General features: G+C 45.2%; 1 protein-coding gene across 4 annotated transcripts in view; it reads right to left on the bottom strand.

Annotated features, from left to right (window-relative positions):
• LOC8035542 (msx2-interacting protein) overlaps positions 1-23,204 on the bottom strand; it is a 220,444-nt gene that overhangs the window by 25,605 nt on the left and 171,635 nt on the right. For 2 of the 4 annotated variants that reach the window (XM_042290909.1, XM_042290907.1), the window contains exons 3-9: positions 12,107-12,280; positions 10,270-10,680; positions 8,630-8,847; positions 5,967-6,078; positions 4,573-4,810; positions 3,412-3,765; positions 1,169-1,311 (exon numbers count right to left, since the gene is read on the bottom strand). In XM_042290909.1, the coding sequence (XP_042146843.1) occupies positions 1,169-1,311; positions 3,412-3,765; positions 4,573-4,810; positions 5,967-6,078; positions 8,630-8,847; positions 10,270-10,680; positions 12,107-12,280 (1,650 nt within the window). Of the gene's footprint in view, positions 1-1,168; positions 1,312-3,411; positions 3,766-4,572; positions 4,811-5,966; positions 6,079-8,629; positions 8,848-10,269; positions 10,681-12,106; positions 12,284-23,204 lie in introns of all 4 variants that reach the window. The other 2 variants (XM_042290908.1, XM_042290906.1) reach the window with 1 other exon arrangement.

A 23,204-nucleotide genomic window follows, 5' to 3' on the forward strand; every position in this document is an offset into this window, starting at 1 on the left:
CCGCAAAAGCAGCTGCCAAAGCTAAGTTCCCGCACTTGTGGCCTTTGTTGTAGACCACGTCAAGATGCGACAAAGTATGGTTTCGTGCAGAGCCTCCAGAGAGCCGGTCATTTCAATAACAAAACAAAGCAACGAATGACAAAGCCCCAAAAAGGTTTGAGGCCAAAAATAAGATTCACATATTGATTTTTGATTACTCATTTATTTACGGTGCACTCCATACGTGCACCCAGTCACATTTTTGAGCCCCATAAGTTACCTTGGACTCATCACTCACCAATCCCTCAGTAAATCCCACTAATCGGCACTCCTCAAGCTTTGCACGAGCATAGGAATGCTGGCCACGAACGCTCTTAACACTTTGTCTTTCGCGTCATGTCAATGAGCGCTGACATCAGCTGTGCACGCACGGTCAATGCGCTATTGAGGTTGGCATGCTCGTGCTCGGGGCATACCGAACAAGACAGATCTAGAGTGACTAAATAAGCTACGCTTCACTGTAAGAGCACTTCGGCCATCTTAGTGCTCAAAATTATTGTCTCCATTTATCCAAAGCGTCATCTAAATGGATAAATGATTTTTTGTTTTCCAGGAACGTTAGAACGGTTCGCAACGGAGCAGATCGATCTCGCCCCAGCTTCCCAACACCGCGTACAGAGCTCAGGAAAGCCACATTTTTTTTTATTTGCGGCAGTCGCCGATTGCATTCGCCCTGCACTAAGCATCAAAATGGCAGCACCCACAAGAAACTCCGGAAATAGAGTGCCGACACTACAAGCGTAGCTTGTTTAGTGGCTCTATCCAGACGCAACAGACAGCTAAACGCATGGAGGTAGGGAGAAACTTCTCGAGGCGACATGACACCGCCAGAGGTGAAGCCAGCCGGAGCCCCGAGGCTGACCAAAACAGCCATTGAGTCAGCTCTTCTCTTCATCCATTAGCACCTCTTGGTTTTGGTCATCGTTGGGGGCGTGTCCCTCCGCAGGTCTGGCTTCACCTCTGGTGGTGTCATGTCGCCTCCAGAAGCTGCAACACTTGAAATAAGCGAGGCCCTTTGAACCGACGCCCTAGCGATCACGCGACAATGTCGTTGCATAGCTCGTACGCGGCCCTTCTCAAGAGAGCATCTTCCCCTAGAGTGCACAGAGAGGTGGCAGAAAGCACCGACCTTGGAAACCTGTCGTCCCGGATGACATCGAACTCCGCCCGGCGGTCTCTCCTCTCCCAGGGGCGCTCTCCCTGCACCACCTGGCCAGACATCTCGATCTTGTCGAAGAAGGACGTCTGGCACTCCCGACTAGCAAAATCAACCTGGGAGAGAGTGCAGGGGGCACACGTTCACCGCCCGGCGTCCAGCCTAGCGCAAAGACCGAGCGCCAGTCGTCGAAGAACCGCTCTAAACCCTGTTTTGTCCCGAAGACCGGGTCACACGTACACCACAGCGCTACCTCGGCACAGAAAATAATGCCGATCTTTCCAACGCAGACCAGACTTTGCTTTATAGCGCAGGTATGTCGGTGAAAAGTTACGTTCGAGTTGGTGCTGCATTGGTGCTGTCTGTAGTGTTGATTTACTGCCGCAATGTGCGTGTGAATAGGCCTTAGGTGCGAGCTAAACCGAGGCTACGTGCAAAAGGCCCACACTTTGATCCTAGGTGTCGTGCACAGGGACATGCAGTGCAAGCGCCGTTAGAAACTACATCGTCGCGCTTGTAGTTCGCGCTTCAATCGCACTTAACATAAAGTTGGTTTATTTCAATGCTGAGACAACATCACTTGGGAGATGGAAGTCTCTGTAATATTTTCTCTACCAGTCATGAAACGAACACGGACCTCCACCAACATGATGGCGCCATGTGCGCACCGAATGGCCACTGTGGTGTGTCGGATTGCCTCGACTGCCGCTGCCCAATCGGTTCGCCATGCGGCTGAGACGGTCAACATGCACTTATGTTCTTGTGCATTTCAGCAGCCGACAAAAAATTAATGGACCTTCAGCCATCGGGATGGCGTTGACCCACCCACTACAGTCGACTCTCATTAATTACAACTCTCTTAATTCAAACTTGCGGATAATTCAAACTAACGTGCAGGCCCCATCCTATGCGTCCCTATGGGAGGAAACTCCCGTTAATTCAAGCTCTGTTTTATTCAAACAAATTTTTGGTCCCCCTCGAGGTTGAATTAACGAGATTCAACTCCCGAACAACCGGTAGGACTGATGCAAGCTTAGTCAGCTTTAACAAAGAGTTCGGAAGAAATTTCTTTCTGAAATTCCCCATGAGATTTCCTCCCCTAGTAAACTTGCAGTCAAAGGAAACAGCATAGCTGCCCTTGCACACTGGTGTTCGTTCGAGGGACATCCTACTGGACACCTCACTCTTGTGAGATTAGAAACATCCCAGAGCCGAGTATAGAGACTTTGGTCAATGGGAGGAGCGGGCAGACCCAGGGCGAGCACAAGACGCAGCTAGAAGGTTTGACATGCCCTTTTGGCCAACCAGAAGCCAAAAAGAATCTAGCGGTGGTAGCGAGAAACACTTTTGATAAATGCGTAAGAGTTCAATGAAGTAACTCTTTTTGGTTGAAAATATAGTCACGTGATGTTTTGATTATGATCATGCAAAAAGATGTAAGAATCGAACGTGACGCTCAACCTTTGCTTTGCTCGGACGAAGTACGACCACTTCGACGTGGCTCAGACGGCACTTTCCTGGCCCTTGGCGCCTCGCGTACAGATCACATTGATCGTCCTCTTATGTTTTGGTTTTGCACGACCATAATTGAAAAATCATGTGCACCATATTTTCAGTCACCGAGAGTTACTCCAACGCACTTATTAATTTTGTTTCTTGCGACCGCTGCCAGGGTATTATTCCCGGCTTGTGGCTGGCCACGTTTGAATCTGTGGAGACGCCCGGGAACACGCTCAGCCCACTTTCGACCAATGGTGTCTCCGCATCTGCCTCCTATGCATCCCATTAAATACCATTGGGGAGGAGATCCAATCGTAGCGCCCCTAGCAGCTCACTTGAGAATGTGGACAACAGAAATTGTTTTTGTTTGTATTTCTGACGTAGCACTCGGCCAACGCAGCCGAAGACTGCGTTAGCATTTGGCTATGTCGGATGATACACGCAAGTGCTGCATCAGTGCTTATGTTCACTTGGCAAGGCAGCAACTGAATTAAACACGTGTCTCAACCAAATGCAGATGTTCGTGTTCAATCGAGGAAGGTGACACAAAGAATCCAGTCCACAGGCCTCGTGTCGGGTAAACGCCAAACTCCGTGGAAAACAAAATGGACAAAACGCCCCCCACAGTTGGAGCTCCTCACCAATAGAGCAGGTCTACACAAATTCTTTGAAGCGACTTTCTCCGGATAGAAAGCAGTGCAAAAGGGGCAAAGTACCTGGAGCTTCTTGCCGCCCAGTACCCGTCCGCGCATCTCCGCGACGGCGTGCTGCGCACACTCGAGGCTGTCGAAGTAGACCAGCGCGTGGCCTTTCTCCCGGTCGATGGCGGCGAAGGAGACTGGCCCGTAGCGGCTGAAAGTGCGGCTGAGGAACTTCTCTGAGACGGTGTCCACGATGCCGTCCAGCCAGACGCACATGGTGGGCATGCTCTTGCCGAAGCCCAGCTTGATCCGGTTGGCCCCCAGGTTCTCGCCGTCCAGTTTGCGCATGGCCTTCACCACGCTCGCAATGTCCGAGTATTGGATGAAGGCGTACGAGGACGCTGACCCCTGCTTCTTGATGTCGATCTCCTGAAAGGGAGGGCAGACGTCAGGGGTGCCGATAACTCTTGTCCTAGTGCAATCTAGTCACCAAATAGGCTATGCTCGGGATATCGGCCCTTCATTCCCCGATTATACTGTGAGTGCCACCATTTTGGTGCCAAGTGTATAGCGGATGAGACTAGCGATAGCAATGACAAAAAATGTGACTTGCGAAACTTTACATAGTGTCGGGAAACTCGGGCGACATTCCTTTTATTCCATCGCAGACTGTTTTAAAATTTCTGAAGGAGAAAAACCGTTTCCTGCGATTTCAGATAAAGGTTCAAATAACTGGCAACAATGACCTTAAGAACCAAGGAGGCTTAAGTGTTATCTCTGAGGTGTAGCTTGTTTGGTGACTGTAGTTCAACCATGTCCAGTTTCTGCGACCACCTTTGTTTCTGGCACGAACCGTTCTATACAGATGACAAAGCTGCACAGTCAGTGGTCCGAGCCAGAGCTAAAGGTACTCGATCGTGTCCTTTCACAAAACAAACGATTTCGGTCAAGTCAGAATTACCCTTACCTAGATGTCGAACGCATGGGACAAGACAACGGAAGTAAAACTGTATTGGTGGAAGAAAGGGATTGTGAGGATAAACGACAAAGGGAAGCATGCTCAAAGAGAAACGACTGTTTTTACTAAGCTTTTTGGTTGACTTTTCCGTCATTATGGCCAACTGCCCAATTGCAGAGAGCGAAACTAAGCAGCTCTTCTTTAAACCGTCAAATGGGCCGAGGGCACAAACACGACGCGCAACATGGCACCGACTGTCGGCCGCAATGCCCACTCACAATGATCTCGCCGAACTGGTCGAAGTGCTTGCGCAGCTCGGAGGTGGTGATGTCCTTCTCAAGGTTCCCAATGAAGAGGGTACGGGTAGCCTTGGGGTGGTACTCGTCCAGCTCTGCCTCCAGCGGCCGGAACTCATTGTCCTCCCCGTCCAGGCCCTCGTGTGCCGTCACCTCGATCTTGCAACCGAAGAACAGCTTGTCCTTGGACACTTCCAGGGCCTTTTCCACGTCCTCCGGCCTGCCACAACAGAACACATGGCGCCACACCTTAGTCGTCCTTTTCGTAACACCGATCTCTAGCAGACTGCTTGAACTGTTAGTGAACAAAGCGATGACCACTAGTCGCATCCATAACACTGTATCTTGCAACACCAGAATTACACTCCGTGTCACTAGTTGCGTGCAGTACAGGAGAAGGCAATGCCAGGCAAGGAGAAAAAGGACAAGCACTAGGAAGGCTGGGAAGAAGGAGAGAAACCTCCTCTGCTCTCTAACGTCCCTATTGTTCTCCCTTTCTCCCCTCGCTCTCCTCTCATATCCCACCTTCCAAGTGCTTGCCCTTTCTCTCTTCACCTGGCGTTGCCTTCGCCTGCACTGCACGCAACTAGTGACACTGAGTATAGGAGGCTCATGCGAAGTACCCCATGGTAGTTTTGATCAGTGCCACTGTGCAGGCTCCCAAAGGGTACAGAGGAACATGTTCCCTTGATTAACAAACTTCGCCGACAAGGCGGGCGTCAGAATTTTTTGAGCAGGCGATACTGGTCGCCGATCAACACTAACTGCCAGTCGGCAGCTACTTCGGTGCCCTTCCCTGAAAACATTCCAGAATCCTGCGGCTAGGTGCGTTGTAACAAAATGATTTGTGGAGATGGATTTCATGTCTATTGAACGAACAAAAGTGGAAGCCGATTTTACCAAAACTATTACGACATAGGGTGGGTATGTATATGCCTTCCACACCTCGCAAAAACATTGGCAGAAATTACACTCTGTTGAAAAGGTTGCGGGGGAGGCGTCTGTAGCAGACAATGCAGCCTTTCAGTTGGTTGGTGCCGGTCATGTGTGCACAAATTTCATGTGCTCTTTGAATGACCTCGGATGCGTCGCAGAGCAACGCCATTCACCAGTCTCCTGGTCAACCACACAGCTGACGCCTTTCCAGCATTTTTCTAAATTCAAAACAAGTCTCCTGAGCTTGCACGCAAAGCTTTAGAACTAATGGAAGTAGCTGCCAAAAGATAGCGCTCGAGTGTGCATTACTCTGTTGCCTTTAAAAGTAAATGGTGACTCTAGCTTTGATCTGCCCCATCCCACTCGTTGAAACAAAGTATCTTTGCGCCATTTTTACGTTCCAATGGCAAACTAGCCTGTGTCAAAAGGTAGGTACTCACTTCTTGAAGCAAACGACGGCGTAGCGCTCTGTACCTTGACCGATGACCTTGACTACGGTGACTTTGCCGTGCTTCTTGTACTCGTGGAACAAGCCGTCCTTGAGACTTGTGTCTGCAGAACACGATTTCGTTCCTGTTACGTCCTCGCCCCCAGGTTTCCAAACTAACTCGGGTCATTGTAGGCATGTCCACAAGCACAAGTAACTCGAGATGACACTAAGGAAAACATCTCTGCAACACAAGGCACTTGATTAAAGGTTACGTCCCTGTACAGTCATGTCTCTTTAATATAAACCCTGTTAATATGGATTGCCTGCCATATGAACACCATTTTTGGGGACAAAAAGGAAAAATATGTGCATTTTTGTCCTGTTATTACGGACAATCACATTACGGACGATTTCTGGGGGAAAGGAGGCGTCCATATTATTGAGACACGATCGTATTGAGTAACAATCACAAACTCACATCCCCTTCATCACTTGCGAAACCATCAACTAATGGATGTTACTTTCACTGTTGTTTACTACGGATAAAGCCATCGTTAGTCCAGTGACACCAGAAATAGTGCCTATGGAAACTGACAGTTTTGTTACCACCATAATTATTTTTAACCTGTCACATTCCCCCCTTTTAGATCTGGCAGCTTTTTCGATACAACTTTATGGAACTTTACCCGGTTGTCTAGAGATGATCCGACTAGAATGCATGCACTGGGGATAGCCAGCAGGGGATGACTCTGAGTAAAACAATAGCTCTGGCTGTTGCAAATATGCTACGTCATAAGACACCCTTAAAATTAGCACTTGGTTTGTCCAGATTCTTTAACTCGTCCTTCATTGTTTTCTCTTGTGCTGTTTTTATTCAAAATTAGACAATTTAAAACACAAAATATTTATTACACTATTTCAACAAGGTATGCAGGCACTGCAAAAATAACAATATCTGGCCTTAGACCCCTTCTAGTCCACTAGTGCCCCCTTCTACCTGCCTAGAACATTTGATTTCTAACATTGTTTCAAGAAAGGGCACATATGACACTCTCTCTACAAACACAAAAATTAAGTGAGAGCCCACTCATTCATGTTCTCAATCAGTGGTTCTCAACCACTGATGTTTCGTGGACCCCTTGTGAACCTGCGGAGATGGTGGAGAACCCCATTCGTGGTGAGGGGAAGGGAAAGGTAGAGGTTAATTAAGATAGTGATTTAATAAATGAATATAACTAAGGGCTAGTGCAGTGTTGGAGGTAACGCGTTACAAGTAACGGAGTTACTGGTAATGCTTTACTTTTTCCGGTAACGTAGTAACAATACTCTTTACTTTTCCAAGACAGTAATGGGTAACGTATTTATGTTACTTATTTCGAGTAACTTGCAACATAGTTACGTTAGTAATTATTTCATCCTTCCCAGAACTTAAAAAAAATTACATTTCAATTTTTTTTTTCGTGTTTTTGATGCCAAGTCCGTTATAGAAGCAAACTAGTCAACAAGAATCTTTTCATTTTTTTTTTGTAAGTATTTATGCGAAACTGTAAAAAAGATAAAGCAATTATGTCCAGTTTCTGCATGAACATAATGCTTCTTGAAATATGGCGCTTATACAAACGTGTACCATCAAAACAGTAAAACCCGTTAATTCAGATCCCTAGAATGTCTTGGCGGACACCAAAGGTTCTGCAGGCCTCCCCCCCCCTTTGAGAACCATTGGTCTAAATGAATTACTAAAAGAATTCATGCTACTCCTTGTTCCTAAAATTTAAGCTTAACTTTTCAGGTTTACTATTTCTTCACAAGCTGGCCCACTAAGCAAGTGTGACACACTGTGTGCATACAAAGGGAGTGAAGCCTCTCTGATTTGGACACTTGTGATCTGGGCCACCCAACTTCACCAACTACCCAAGTCCCAAAGATACCCCGTCATTGGAACAGTGACGAAGCCATTGTGTGCTTGCTTGTTATTTTGTTTTCTTGGAGGAGGAGGAGGAGGGGGGAATAATGCACATGTAATCCTCATGGCAACTGCACTTAAAAAAAAACTTTTTTTTCCTTTTTTAATAGTGTTAGTTGTTAAGTTAAAGCAGCTTGGCAGCTAAAGTTGAAGCTTGGGCAAGTTGGTATGAAATACTTGAGAATTAAAACAGTGCAAAGGACGACGGACCAGATGAAGAAAGACATAGCGCTGTAACTGAGTGTTTCTTCATCTGGTCCCTCGTAGACATTTTAGAAGCACAAGCACATTGCACTTCCTGTACGTAGTTCCATCCATTGATTTATTTAGCAAAAAAAAAAGGGTTTCTAAAAGTGTCTGCGAGCAATGACGCACAATTAATTTGTTACATTTTGTTCCAGTTCAATTATTGAAGTCTGCATACGTAACATATTTCTGAATACCAGAAAAGTGATGACTATGTAGCAATTAAAAATAATTTCATTCGTGTAAACATCATCCTGGTACTTTTGGGCAGAAGGTTCACACAAGCCTTCAGCCCCATAAGTCTACCTTAGCTACACCACTGCATTGCATACCCACCACATCCCACATCCATGATCTAACTTCCAAGAAGTGTCCGACTCCAAACTACAAGGATACCACCCTTGGGGCTTCCACCGAATCGGGATTTTTTCCCCGGGCGATTGCCAGAGGGGTCTCCCACTGACCTGTGGAGCGGACAGGGAGGTTGCGGACGCAGATGCCGAGCGGCCGCTTGTCGTCTCGGTCCGAGAGGGACCCGTCCATGACATTGTTGCCCTGCAGGCTTGACAGGCAGTGGTTGTTGGGGGCCGCAATGGCCGACTGCAGGAACGGGCTCGACGAGGGCGCTGTCACCGCGCTCGCCGGGCGCTCCCCCCGCGATGCCTTGCCGCTCGACTGGTGCCTGCACCGGGGCAAAGCGTCCCTTAGTCATGCCCGAGGCCGAGGCTAGACTCGCAAAACCCTCTTGCGACAGAACGCACAACGTCTGAGAACAAATCCGCACGATCTTAAGGGGACACACCCCCTAGGGGGGTCAACTTTTTAACCCTTGTCTTAAAATTAATGAAATTTACAGGGTAGGCTGGCGATCGTGCTAGAGGGTGTATAACAAAATTTCAGGTCTGTTGGTTATATGAAAAGGAAATTAGAGTGGCTTCTATCAGCAACACGCCTAGATTGTTTAGTTAATCTATCGTGAAAAAACTATCACAATATTCAAGATTTTTATTTGCTAGATATGTATCAGAATGCCTAGAAGGTGCGGCTATGAAATGTTTTTTCTAAAAAGTCATTTATTTCTATAACATTTCTCTTCTGAAAAATTAGTCAACTTTTTGGTCTTCTGTGTCTTCGACAAAATGTTCACATTTTTTTATAAAAGAAATCCGTAAAGTGACAAAAAAGTTTTATAGCCGCATTCCTTATTAAATTTCAGTCAGGAAAAGGGAAGAATGAGCCTGTCCTGTTTTGCCATTATCAAACGATAGATTGACTAATGGAATTTATACCAAAAAGTAGAACGGAGGAAAATGCATTCAAAGTACTCCAAACCCTACCTTTTCTTTAGCTTTGGTAGACAGAAAATAACTGATAAAACATTAACTATACAGTGTAAAATAATTAAACTTTTTGGGGATACTTTCTAGGTGTTGGTGGGTGTAAATATGTCCTTTTTTAAAATCAACTTTTTTTGCAGAAATTTTCTTTCTGGGCAGTGTCTCCCCTTAACTTTGCGCAGGTCATAGTCGAACCCTCCGACAGCTTCTTCTGAAGTCCGCTTCACATATATGCATTCGACTACGACCGAGGGCACGACAACCGGTTTGTAAATTTCTTCGGACTGCTTATGACCGGCTGTGCAGTGAAACGTTCTCGCGACAGAATGTACAACATCCATGAATGAATCCACACATTCTTAACTTTTGCGTAAGTTACAGTCCAACCCTTTGACAGCTTCTTCTGAAGTATGTTTCACACACAAGTGTTCAACTACGACCGAGACCGTGACGTGTTTTTAAGCCTCTTCTAACTGCTTACGACAGGCTGTGCAGAAGCGTAGCCAACCGCAAGCAGTCGCAAAAGGCTTAAAACTAGTTTTAAGTCTTTCCAATGTTAAGCAGTCGCAAGTGTGTGAATCAGCCCTAAGGTGTGTTTTAACTTCTCAGGACCAACACTGTCACCTGTATCACTCGGTTGCACCGCTGCGTCAAGCAAGGTAGCAAGCTGACAATGCACACTGGGTCCGATTGGTTCCCCATTTCTACCCCAGGCTCGGAGGTGCCATGACTCGGAGATGTGTCGGAGTTAAAGGGAAGCAACTCACGTGGGCGACTGTGCCTTGTTGGGCGAGAGGGAGCGACTGCTGCTGTCACTCGAGCTCGAGCGCACCTTAGAGGAGGAGCTCCCCAGGCGGCTGCCGCTCGAGCTCCGCGAGCTCGAGCGCGACCGCGACTGGGACTGGGAGCGCTGAGACTGCTTGTTCACGTGGCTGCCGCTGCTGCCCCGCCGCCCAAGCGACGAGGGCGGAGAGGTCACCGTCGAGCTGACGGTGCTCGCCTTGCGGGAAGGGAGGGTGGCCCCGGGCAGGCTGGCCCGGCCCGAGGGCGAGCTGTGGCCGGAGTCCTCAGGAAAGGCGTCCCCAACGGGGCTCACCCCGTAGCCCGGGGGCTCCAAGTGCGAGGGCTGCGAGGGCGGCTGGGGCCGCACCCCGTGGCTGCGGAAGTGCCCCACCGTCCTGACAAAAGGACAGATCCGTGAGTGCCTCCAACAACATCATTTTCATTCTAACACCTCTTGTCAAACCCCTCCGGAGAGTGACCGATTAGGTATAACCGAAATGAAACTGAGAAATTTGTTTTGTTTCTTGGTTAGAACAATGCAGTTGCACGGCCTTTTTGTCGGTCTGGCGTATCTTGGAGACAAGGGAAATTGGTACGAGGCAACGGCTGAAACTGAAATGACCGTGCTTAGCTTACTGTAACAACCGCAATTCGTCCTTTTTTTACCGTTTTTAATGTTTACTTTGCAACATCAAAAGTCTATGCACATCCATGTATTCAATGGGCAAACCTCTATAAGCAGTATGAAAAAACAATAATTAAAATGCCTGTAGAAAAAAAATATTTAGGGGCTAATTGTGGTAAGGACGAAATATATCCACATATTCAATCTCTCTGGGAAAAAAACTTTCCCTAACCAGAGTAGGCCAGAGACTACTTCATAGGGTAGCTTGGTCCTTCTGAGCGAAACAGCTTTAAATTTCTGTGCAGAATGACAAAATTAGGCACGAAGGTTGCCACATGTTGCAGGCAGAGCCACAAAAGCTCAGAGCAACAGCATCATTGGCGGAGGAGAATGAGTATGAGGGTTGCTTCAACGTGAAGCCCAACTTATTGCTCTACTCGCTCAATGGGATGCAATGACAACTGTTGTAATGACCAATGCAAAACATAACGGCTTGCATTTGGCATTACAGAAGAGAAGTTACCATGTCATGGCAGTGATGAAAACAAAGCTTCAATTGCAATGAAGTATGCATCACTAATGAAGATCCCTAGAAGCAACATGCAGCACCCAGTGTCACATAACGGTCCTTAGACGTCTCCTGTTCGAAAACAATCCATCACACTATGTGGATAGCTCTTCCTAGGGACAAACCACACCATCTTAGCTGCGCTTTCGGCGTTGGGGGGTAAATCGCATTGGGTCAAGAAACCACTAGGAGAACTGGGGGGATGTCCATACTTGCTTCGAAATTTTGCCGAGTGCTCACAAAAAGCTCTTTGGCTTTTCCACCATTTTAGGAAGCAGTTTCGACAGTTGCCACCTAAGCCTATGCCCGTAGAAGTGCGTCCGGGGCTGGTGACGCATGCGAGACGCCACTGACAAATGCAGCCGTACGAAGACGGTGAGGATAAACAATCCACGAAAGCAGATCTGGGAAGTGGGAATTAGCGTGGATAAAAGACTGGCATTATCATCTACCGTACCAGCTATGACCACTGATGGTATCAAAATGCCTTTTCTCCAACTGCACGAGCTGCACGTTCTAAAACTGTTTAACGCAACAAAAAAAAAGTTTCTTTAAACAGGCCGTGGCGACGTGCACAGGACAGGAGACGGACCAAATGACTGATTATGGGAGTGTGCCCGGTACGCACCTGTCGGCGCCGTCCTGGTACGGGGGAACATTGGAGGTGGCGGAGCGGGCGTACCGGTCCCGCGATCGGCCTCGACTCTGGTAGCCGTCCTCGTCGTGGTAGCCCGCCGCCCGTCTCACGTAAGGGTCCCGCTCCCCCGGACGGTCGTAGTAGTAGCCTCGGTCGTCGCCGAACCTGCTGCAACAGAGCAAGCATCGCGGCTTCAGTCAGAACCCACAAAGATGCAGGACACCCCCATGCATCACGTCCTAGGCAGCACGAAGGTCCCGTGAACGCCGAAACGTCCAAAGCCCATCCGCAGAACCACCCGTGCTGCCGGGAAGGCCGTTTGAAAACACAAATTAGCCACTCTGACACGACTCTCGGAAAGGCAAGAAGGAAGAGTTTGCAGCTAAATCCAGTCACTGACAAAATGACAAGGGTGGAACGGAGTTTCAGTTGTCCCACCTTTATCCAGCACAAGAGCCAAAGCACAGCTGAAGGCAACGAGCGCATGCTGGAGGCCGGGGCGTCCCAAAGAGACGCCTGCCGTCCTCATCTTGTCGGCAAATAGAGTAATCGAAGCTCAATGATACCCTGCCTCCCGCCGCCATTTCAAAACGACCGGCGGGAGGCAGGGAGCCGTCTGCTCGTTGAGACTTCCATATATGCACTCCCCCTTCATTAAATTCTGCAATTACAAAGATCTCAACTTTTTTTACACTTTTTTTTTGTGCAATACTTTTTTTTTAAATATTTTATAGAGACTGCATGTAGGCACAAGGCTGTCGGCAACCCATATGAAAATTTCTAAACATGCGAAATTGCAGGGAAGAAAGCCAGAATTACCATGATCACTGAATCCATTTATATCAAAAATGCTTAGAAATGTTATTTCAAAGTTTCAACTTGCTAATGAGGTCCATGCCAGTTCTACGAAGCCATTATCACTGCAACAATACTAATCAGTCGAAGAAGGCAGTCTTTTTGCGGTGATTTTGCCACTTTTATTTATGCTGCATGGTTTCACTGGGCATTTAACAGTTGGAAGAGCAATGACGAAAGCTCCAGTAAGCCACAACACTTCAGTATTGAACCAAATCAAATATTACAATATCGGCAATACAGCTTTCGCAAAAATTCAAGAAGGACTTTTGCTCGGGCAATTGTGGGGGCAATTGCGAGTTCAAAGTTATAGATGAAAAGGACAGACATGAAGCAGAGCAGACACAGGCTGTTTTGTTATCACCCAACCTCTTTTGCATTCTGAACACACAAAAGGCTGAACAAGTGTGCTCTTATTCCATTTATCTTTTTTTTTTTTTTTTTGAATTTCCAATTGGCTAACTCCAATAACAAACTGCCCCCCCCCCCCCCCCCACCCCAAAAGAAAAATAAAGAAGTTTGATTGAGATACAAATTGAGCCAATAAACAAAGTATTATTTTGAAAGTACGCTTCAACTCGTTGTGTAAGAGCAGCTGGGAGGTGCAGTGATTCAATTACGTGCAAACTCACAGAAAACAATTATAAATGTGAGAAGCTATTTTTCTTTTTTTTTTTTTTTTTAAGTTACAGAAAGAAGGACATAGACAAGCCGGTTTGCCTATAACATGGTTCAAAATCCTACACTGTTTCTAGAATGAACCCTTGTCATGACACCCCACATTGTTGTACATGTAACTGTAGAACAATGCGCAGTGCTTGCGAACTTGTATGAAACACGGGAACTGCGTGTTTTCTCGTAGCAGCGCTATTCTGGATGGAGCTGAACAACTGCTCCTTGGCGAAGCACTTCGAAATGGGTAGCTGAGTACTACATCACAAAACCGTTGCTCGGCTGCTGCCAGGATAGCACTCCCATTAAAAATACAGTTTGCTTGTTTCGTTTAAGTAAATGGTGAGCACTGCACATGCAACTGTTCAATGTTACCACAACACATCCAATGCAGTACACTGGCAACAACGAAGTTGGCACATGGCCACCCACCTCTTTTGTGATGTGAGGGTGCATTCACGAGCAATTTTCGTATACTTTACTGAACAACATACTACACAAAAAAAAAGTGTTGCGCACAGTATAAGCATGAAGGCTAACAACCACGAGAGACTATCAGCTGTTGCCGAGAGTTTGTTTTATTTTTGGACAAAGGTTTCACTGAAGGACCACGAATATTCACTAAAACACAACAATGTGATAGATAGACTTGACACTCAGCAGTCATATGGTGACATTTCCATCGTACGATATCCGAGCTATTCACAGCTGTTATTACATGGCTGCCACGAAAAACGAAAAACACAAAACGGAGCAACAAAAACTTGAAATTGTGGTGCTTGGACCATTTAATACGACTAGAGAACCCAACGTTTCAAACTTCATAAGGATACCAGAATAAAGGAAACACACTAGCTTCAACCCGTAATAAAAGATTCTAACTTTAGCGAGAAAACAGCTAAATAGGCCACGCGAGCCAAAACAGATGCACCCAGAGATTGTGTTGTGCCATCATTACAAAGCCATTTCCACCCCGGCCAGTCCATTAACAACAGGCTGGCCAGGTCTGGCTGCCCACCCCCATTCCATGCAGACGACACATAACCATAAGAGCCACGAAAATAGGACTACGCGGAGGGACCAGCGCTTCTGCGAGGCCATTCTCAGTACCATAACACAATGCGCAACGTCTCAAGGTCCCGTCGTGTAAGAGCGAGAAGAGGGTGACGAACCGGGAAGCGACGAGCATACCGTTATAATTGTTTCCAAAATCCCCACAATCTTTATTTTAGGCTTGCGCAATTTGTCTCATGACTTTATTTGACGGCAAAACGAAGATGTCTAGAACCTTCTACGAGCTAAAGGAGCCTTCAACTCGCATGCGGGACTTCCATCACTGTTTGTATGATTTTTGACTTATTTGACTGTACTTTAATGATGCAAAACTATCAATAATGTCAAAAATTATCAATAGTACTACTGATAACTGACTATCAATAGTACCACCAATAGTATTATTGATAGTTGACTATCAATAGTACTATCGATAGTTGGCTTTTGGTCGACTATTGATAATACTGAGTCAGCTTTCAGAAAAATACAGAGTATTATAAAAATGGAAGAACCTCCCAAAAAGGGAATGACGACGGATATGTATGGGCAGACGACGCGTGGTTCTGGGCGAAACATCAAACTGGAAGTTTTCATTGCATTCTCATACATTTAATTTAGAGGCAAAGAGGCAAAACAGAAATGGCATTTTGTGAGTTATGCTGCGCACATATTTTATTTATTCATGGGGTTAGATATCAGGCTTCACACTGCAGTATGCCCGCATTTGTATAACTATAAAGTATCATCAATATTTTTCTTTTCCTTTGTCCTAGGGAAAACATCTGCTGCAGACATTTAGCATCAAGGTTTTCATTTGTTTCATGTTTGTGTTCTCTTTATTATTAAATTGTTGCATATTACTTTTCATAGCTCTGACCACTGATAGGTGAAAATAAACACACCGCTAACAATCTTTTTTTTTTTTCTTTTTTTCTGGTGATGACTATTTATAGCGAAGTCTCAAAAATCTGGAATTAGCAGTTTGACAAAAGTAGTTAAGTGCGACTTTTTGTTCAGTTCTATGCTTTGGCCTATTTTAATAACGGTGGCTGAGAACGGATTTACCTGTTGGTAAAAAACACAGCGTCAAAATACAGAAGCCATTGCATAATTTATAAATAAATATTTTGGAATCAATAAATGTAACAGATTTTGTTGTGAATATACCTCAAATTGAACATTTCCAGAAAAAAAGCTTATACCAAGCCAACATAATTAGTTACTGATGCTTTTAATGTTTCCATTCTTTAAATACAATAAGTTTGGGACATAATGTTAACTTAATCAAATATATAGATGAAATATTTTTTCTGTGATCCAAGTAACAAAATTGTTGGCAATGAAGCATTATTTCAGTAAAAAAGCTTGCAAATCCAAAAGGGCAATATTCTTTCCTTTCTCGCAACCTATTTAATTAAAAAATAACACCAGAATTATCTTTTCATCCGGGTAAACTAATGTCCTCACACTTGCGCATTCGATCACCATCGCTTGTATCATATCCAAGCAGGGTTTCGGATTTATGCAAAATATAGTTTACTTATCAGGGGCGAGAGGGATTTTCATTTTTTTGGTCAAGCTCTGCCTATATGAAAAAAAAAAAAAAAAAAAAAGAAAAAAAAAAAAAGGTCACATTCTGGAAAACAAATCTAAAACAGCGAAAAAAACTTCTTATCAATTGATCTCTTTTGTTCATAGTTTTTCAATAGTACACAGTTGATATTTTTTAATAGTTTATTGCCAATGGTTTCTGAGATCTACCGTTTTTTTATTGTTTTCCAATAGTTTTGAGATTGTCCCTCGGTAGCTATGCGGAAGTCGCTCGTTCCAGCTGCGTTTTTCTCCAAGCTACACAATGTTTCCTGGATAGACACAGGACGTTCGTGACCTAAGAAAACACTATTGATAGCTTTGCAATAGATGGCTATCGATAGTTTCTCAAAAATCGACCATAAACAATTTCATGTTTTTCAGCTATTCATAGTATGCTATCGAGTTACATGACTATTGATATTTTTACAATAGTCGACTATCAACAGTATAGTATCGATAGTTTTACGATAGTCGACTATCGATAGTATACACCAACACACCCCTGGCGACACATTGCTACGGTGGTGCTGCTATTGCTAGGGCGCATGCGCGGACACTTCACGTCACGTGAATCCGGTTCCTACGCACGCGCAGTGCCCACACCTCGTGTAGAAATTGTGCGTTTACCCACACCTCGTGATGGACTGTTTTTAAACAGCATGCTGGCCTTGAGTGTCTATAGTACTATCAATGGTTTTACGATAGCCAACTATCGATAATTTTACGATAGTCGACTGTCGATAGCACTACCGACAGTATCAATAGCACTATCGATAGTTTTGCACTACTACCGCACTTGTGTCAGGTTGAGTCGCACACTAGACATTCTAACATCTGTAGAAAGGAAGTGTGCGGTGAAGTAACACTTTTGTGAAGTTGCCAGTTTTGATATGGCTTAGTCAAATTTCTCAACTTTTTGGGGGGTCAGTTCAGGGATTTAGCCCATCGCTCTAGTGGTGGCATGGAACAGTGGCCTCACCAAAAATGAATGTTTACCAGACCATGGAGAAAGCATAAGAAAGGGAATTCCAGCAAAGAAGTGTATTTGTGCCATCCTCAATTTATGGAAGTGAGGGCATTTGAAGACACCAGATTGATAAATTCGGTGCTTTGCCTCAAAGCTCTAAAAATTCTTCAATATGATGGAGAAGCCAACACCAGAAACATGCACTTTCATCACTTTTCTGCATGCCCTGTCTACTTTTTAATGCTATATTTATATTATAACTATGCACCATGAACTAGTCTAACTGTTCACAATATTGCAGTTTCTATAACCCTGTCCGGTTGCTTGAAAGGGAATGTTACAAAACTATAGCCTTGCCAACTAGCTTGTGCCTTTGAGGACGCCACGCACATTGTGCGTGGCGTCCTCAGTTCTGCCAGAAGGCATACTGTGAAAGAGGTTTATCACCTTTGTTAAGGCACATTCACACGAACAATGTGCAGCACTCGTGTGATAACTTTTATTGCAAGAGCGACCATCACGAAAAAAAGTGACATGTTTAAGGAGTCGTGAGCTGACCCGACCTTTTTGCAATGCGATCTATAGTCGCAGAGCGGCACGGCCATTCAGCGGCTTTCGGAGCAAGAGTTTTAGAGAAGCCACTTGCTCATTGCTCAGACCAGAGTGACCATCCAATTATTTTGCGCATCGCGCGCATGCGGATCACTCACATCGCGCGAGTGCTCCACATCGCCGGTGTGAATGTGTCTTTAGTGTAGCAATGGGCCATATGTCGTCCGTTATTACAACCGCTTGGTAATGTCCGATTGCTGTCACAACCAAATAACTAAATTTGGAAGGGGAAATATTCCCGCTAAATTTAGCTGAGAAATTTCTCTGCTAAATACAGAGGGAACAATTTCCCCGTGTTGCAAACTTAATGGTACGAGTCCCCCTGCACGGTGCAAATGTACGGCGTGTGTCCCCAAACATTTACGGGGTTATTTTCCCCACAGAAATAAACTCTGCATAGCCAAACGCTCAACCTCTGCCCAAATGCAGTGCCGGCAGTCAAAGCCAGAAGCCAAAGTTTTGGAACTAACCGACATCTTATTCAAAAGTTCTAAGTGACTTTCTGAAAGCTTCAATGGGAAAATTGGGCCTGCTCTTGGTAACTGGTGTCATTCAGCTCCATATATTCAAAGGCTTCGTCGGCTGCCATTTTTCCACTGATGATTTCAGAAAATCACTTCCAACTTCTTGAATAAGGTAATAATAATAATAAATAATAATTGGGGATTTATGGTGCAAGAGCGACTATGTCCATATTGTGCCAAGAAAGTTAATTTAAAGAGCCTAATAATAAATAATAATACTTTCAAAGTGAAATTTACTGAAGAGAAAAACACAAAATAGCCTGGCTAACGAAAGCAAATGCTTGTACGTGGGTCCAAACAGCCAACGAAACACTGCACGCATCATTACACAAAGGTTAGGGAAGAAACTGTGCACTAAGCAAACAATCACAACGTTTTATCCACATGTAGATAACAGTTTGTTATGAGACTTTGGCGCCTGGTTCGGACTGCTAGCGCTACACTTGGGCGGAGAATGAGTGTTTGGCAATGTTTTTGCGGTAAACCGAAAAGAAAAAAAAAAGAAGAAAAAAAGAAAGCCTGTTAGTCTTGTTTGGAGGTCACCTTGCAAGTATGATGCGTCAGAAAACACCTGTCTTTTTCTTCTTTTTTTTTTAATAAGATCTAGCTCTGAGTCCCTCTTCCGACCAGACGGGCCCGGGCGACCAGACCCTGACGGCCCGACGTCGATGATGGCATCGGGGGGACACGCCCGAGATCAATCGGGGCAGGCCGTTGCCCAAGCAACCACGTCGGGCAGCGACGCACTTCGGACGGGCGACCGGTCTGGGCAGGGTGTGGCAGCTGCCGGTACGACGCCACCAAGTGTGCCCAGAAGAAACAGGCAGACGCCAGACGGCCCGGTACTGCCGGGGAAATGCGGTGTTCAGTCCTTCGGGGGCTCGATATGCTGCCCACACATTCTCTAAAGAATTTTCACAGTGACTGGAACTTAGCGCGACCGACAGAAAGAGAGAGTTTCATATGACGTACTCAGCGCGTTTCCCTTCTTGTCCACTGCCACCCTTCAAGCCAGGCGCACGATCGGTCCACTCGAGGGCTGGAAATCGCTTCTGCGGGAGTTTTCGTAGATCACGTTTCCCCCTTCGCAGAGGCCGCTACTGCGTCTGCGCGCCGATGGCCTTGACTGTAGAGTTACGGGTATCGTAGCGGGTTGCAGAGAACGTGCCGGACGGCGAAAACCATATTCGAAAGCTCCCTATTCAAACTTGGCCTGTATGGACGACAGCTCTGCTAGGTGGTTTCATGGCATTCGACCCGGTTGCAATCTCTTTTGAGAACGCCGAAGAAACACGTGTGGAAGTCCGACATTGCTCGCCAACGGAGCACGAACAGATGAAAAGCAGACCGGCGGCTAAAGTACAGCTAGGCGACAGGTCCACATCTACAGGGTGTCATAAAAGAAAATTTACACGGTCCTTTTTTACCGCAAAAATAAACTAGGTATCGCCGAAGGGCGGCGGAGAAAAGCTCACCGGAGAAAAGCTCACTGGAGAAAAGCTCACCGGAGATAAGCTCACCGGAGAAAAGCTCACCGCAAAACCGGCAAATGCGGAGAAAAGCTCACCGATTTTTTTTTTTTTTTATCTTAGCGGATTCTGCGTTAAACATGGCAATTTAACACAATCGCATTCGCCACATAATAAAAAAAAAAAATGTCCTCTTTCTTGTAATATTCTTGAAGGTCATTGGGCATATTTACTAATTCCTCAGAAATTAGTAATCACCCATTCTGTATATTAATGAAGCCGCAAAAATGATATCAGAACATCGTACACCGGTAAAAAAGACAACAATTTATTGACAACTGAGAGTGCTCAATAGGAAGTTCTTTGCTGTTCGAGGCGAGAACGGGGGCTTTGAGGACGAGGACGTATAGGGCTAAATTTCAGGAGATAGACACATTATGTGCTGCTTGCCATAATGAGAGTGAGACACTTGAGCACTTGGTATTAAAGTGCACGGGGCTTCGTCCTGCACTCCATGAAGGGGTAACAGATCTGGCCGGGGCCCTGGGGTTTGCTGGCGACGATGGAGGGACGGAGGAGAAGAGGATTGCAGTCACAAAGAGGCGATTAGAAGATTGGTGGAAATTATCTAGGGAAAATTGAATGATACAGAACTAACTAGCACAGCTGGGGACAGGCGGGACAGAGGAAAATTGGGACTCCCTCCCGCGTGGCTCCGGCCCAAAGTCTCAACCCTGTCTCCCAGTGGGTCCGGTGCGGGGGTAACGCCGACAAGGTCTGACCAGAGGAAAATTGGCGACTCCCTCGCCGGGGGGAAGAGGCGGGGGGTGATGTTTTTAGTTTTTTTGCCCGATCCCCCAAAGGTCATCCTGGTGATATCCCACACTACCTGGTGATAGTTAGGGGGCAGAAAATTGGCTTAGAAGGGCGCGGGAAATCAAATCAAATGTTTGTCTTTCTTAGACTTAGGCTAGGTGGCGCAAGCTACCACCCGCTACAAAGGGTATAGCCAGTAACATCCATCCATCCATCCATCCAGTGCGCCGTCGGTAGCTCTGTCAAATAAAGAGGTTCGTTCTTTGCGAGCTAATATGAATAGTGGTGTGTGAATCGTTTCAGCTTTAAATATTCTGTAGTGCCTAATAGTCAAGTAGGTATTTGTTAATGCAATCAGTGTCGGCTACGCTGTTTCCTTTCTGTTAATTTCACTTAGAAAACTTTAGTTGCGAGAACAGCTTCGTCCTGTCTTGTTTGTTGTCTTCACTCCGCCGTCGGTTTTCATCATGTATAACGTTTACCAACTCGCCCTATTCGCTACCTTACAGAAGACTATTTCTTATATAGGTCACGAGTAACAGCAATGCCAGTGTGCAGCTCTGAAAGTCATGAGTGGCTCACCTTAGAAGGGCACTATCACACAAAGGCAACGTGCGGAAACACCAGCACGAACGGCAAGAAAACGTGCATGTCCGTGGAAGAAAGAAGCCTCAATATCCTACTGACTGTTTTATCCTGTTTTCAAAGGCTAATTAAAAGCTTCAAAGAGAATTTCAGGCACCGCGTTGTTGCGTATGTACTTTCGGATTTTCGGTGTTTACAGTTTTGATTTTTAGGTTTTAGGGAGACATAAGTTTTCGAACTTTTTCATGTTATTCAAGTTCATAAAGTTTTCAGTTAGGCCTGCCATTATTAATTTGGGAGCAATATACTTAATAAACAAAAGGTAAGGGCGCAAACGAGCTGGTGGTGGTTAAACATTTCACAAAAACCCCGAGACTGGGACAAAAAGGGGCGGACAAACACAAAGTCTCAAACACAGCTGAATTTTATTTGACAAGGAAGGGTGCTTATATAGGCGTCAAATCCTACACAAATCAAAAGAGACGAAGGAAAGAGAGGGAGAAACCTTCACAAACAAAAGAGACGAAAGAAAAAAGAAAGAAGAAAGAAAACCCGTGCCACAAGCAGTACAACAAAAAACAAGCATTACAATAGAACTGAAAAGTTTATACAAAAACAAAAGCTAAGTAGAAGGACTAAAGTGCATAAGTCCCCAAGAGACCCCAACACTACAACAGGTCGTTTATACACAAACAAAAGCAAAGTAGAAGGACCAAAGTGCAATTAGTCCTCAAAAAACCCCAACACTATAACAGGAAGGACGCAACGAACCACCGATCAGGAAACAGCAAAGCGAAAAGACTTAAAATCGGACAAAGGCCTCAACATTACAGGACGTGCAGACATCAAATTTGTAAAAACTTTCTTTGTTCTTTATCTATTGTGAGGGATGGCTTATTTACCGCATTCCCATATGATTCATGATTGTTATAGATTCTTTTATCAAACGCTTCCGATCATCCTTTTCTGATAAGATGACTGTTGTTGAGTCCCAGTTGGGTAGACAATTATTGCATTCAACTACATGTTTTGATACTTCCGAATAAGGATCTTTGTTTTTGACACAACGTTTGTGTTCGGTGAGACGATCGTTTATACAGCGCTTGGTTTGTCCTATGTAGCATAATCCGCAATCAAACGGGATCCTGTATACTACTCCTTTGAGGACTAATGCACTTTGGTCCTTCTACTTTGCTTTTGTTTGTGTATAAACGACCTGTTGTAGTGTTGGGGTCTCTTGGGGACTTATGCACTTTAGTCCTTCTACTTAGCTTTTGTTTTTGTATAAACTTTTCAGTTCTATTGTAATGCTTGTTTTTTGTTGTACTGCTTGTGGCACGGGTTTTCTTTCTTCTTTCTTTTTTCTTTCGTCTCTTTTGTTTGTGAAGGTTTCTCCCTCTCTTTCCTTCGTCTCTTTTGATTCGTGTAGGATTTGACGCCTATATAAGCACCCTTCCTTGTCAAATAAAATTCAGCTGTGTTTGAGACTTTGTGTTTGTCCGTCCCTTTTTGTCCCAGTCTCGGGGTTTTTGTGAAATGTTTATACTTAATAAGCTTGGCAAACAATATTAATACAAAAGAGGACATTTTCTTTTTGACAAAGCTGACGAACTTTTATGATAATAAATTGATATATGTTACGTATGATCCAACAGTCTCCATATAAAAAGAAAAAAAAAATCGGTGAGCTTTTCTCCGCATCCGCCGGTTTTGCGGTGAGCTTTTCTCCGGTGAGCTTATCTCCGGTGAGCTTTTCTCCGGTGAGCTTTTCTCCGGTGAGCTTTTCTCCGGGATTCATCGCCGAACGCTCATTCTCCGCCCAAAGGTAGAGCTTTAGGTCACAACCAGATGCCAAAGTTTCACCCAGATCCGATAACTTAATCAAAAGTTATAAAGATTTTCTGAAAATTTCAATGGGAAAATGGAGCCTGTTTTTGCCCGTT

This window comes from Ixodes scapularis, unplaced genomic scaffold (assembly GCF_016920785.2).
Source record: "Ixodes scapularis isolate PalLabHiFi unplaced genomic scaffold, ASM1692078v2 PGA_scaffold1__304_contigs__length_218370807, whole genome shotgun sequence".
Taxonomy (NCBI): domain Eukaryota; kingdom Metazoa; phylum Arthropoda; class Arachnida; order Ixodida; family Ixodidae; genus Ixodes; species Ixodes scapularis.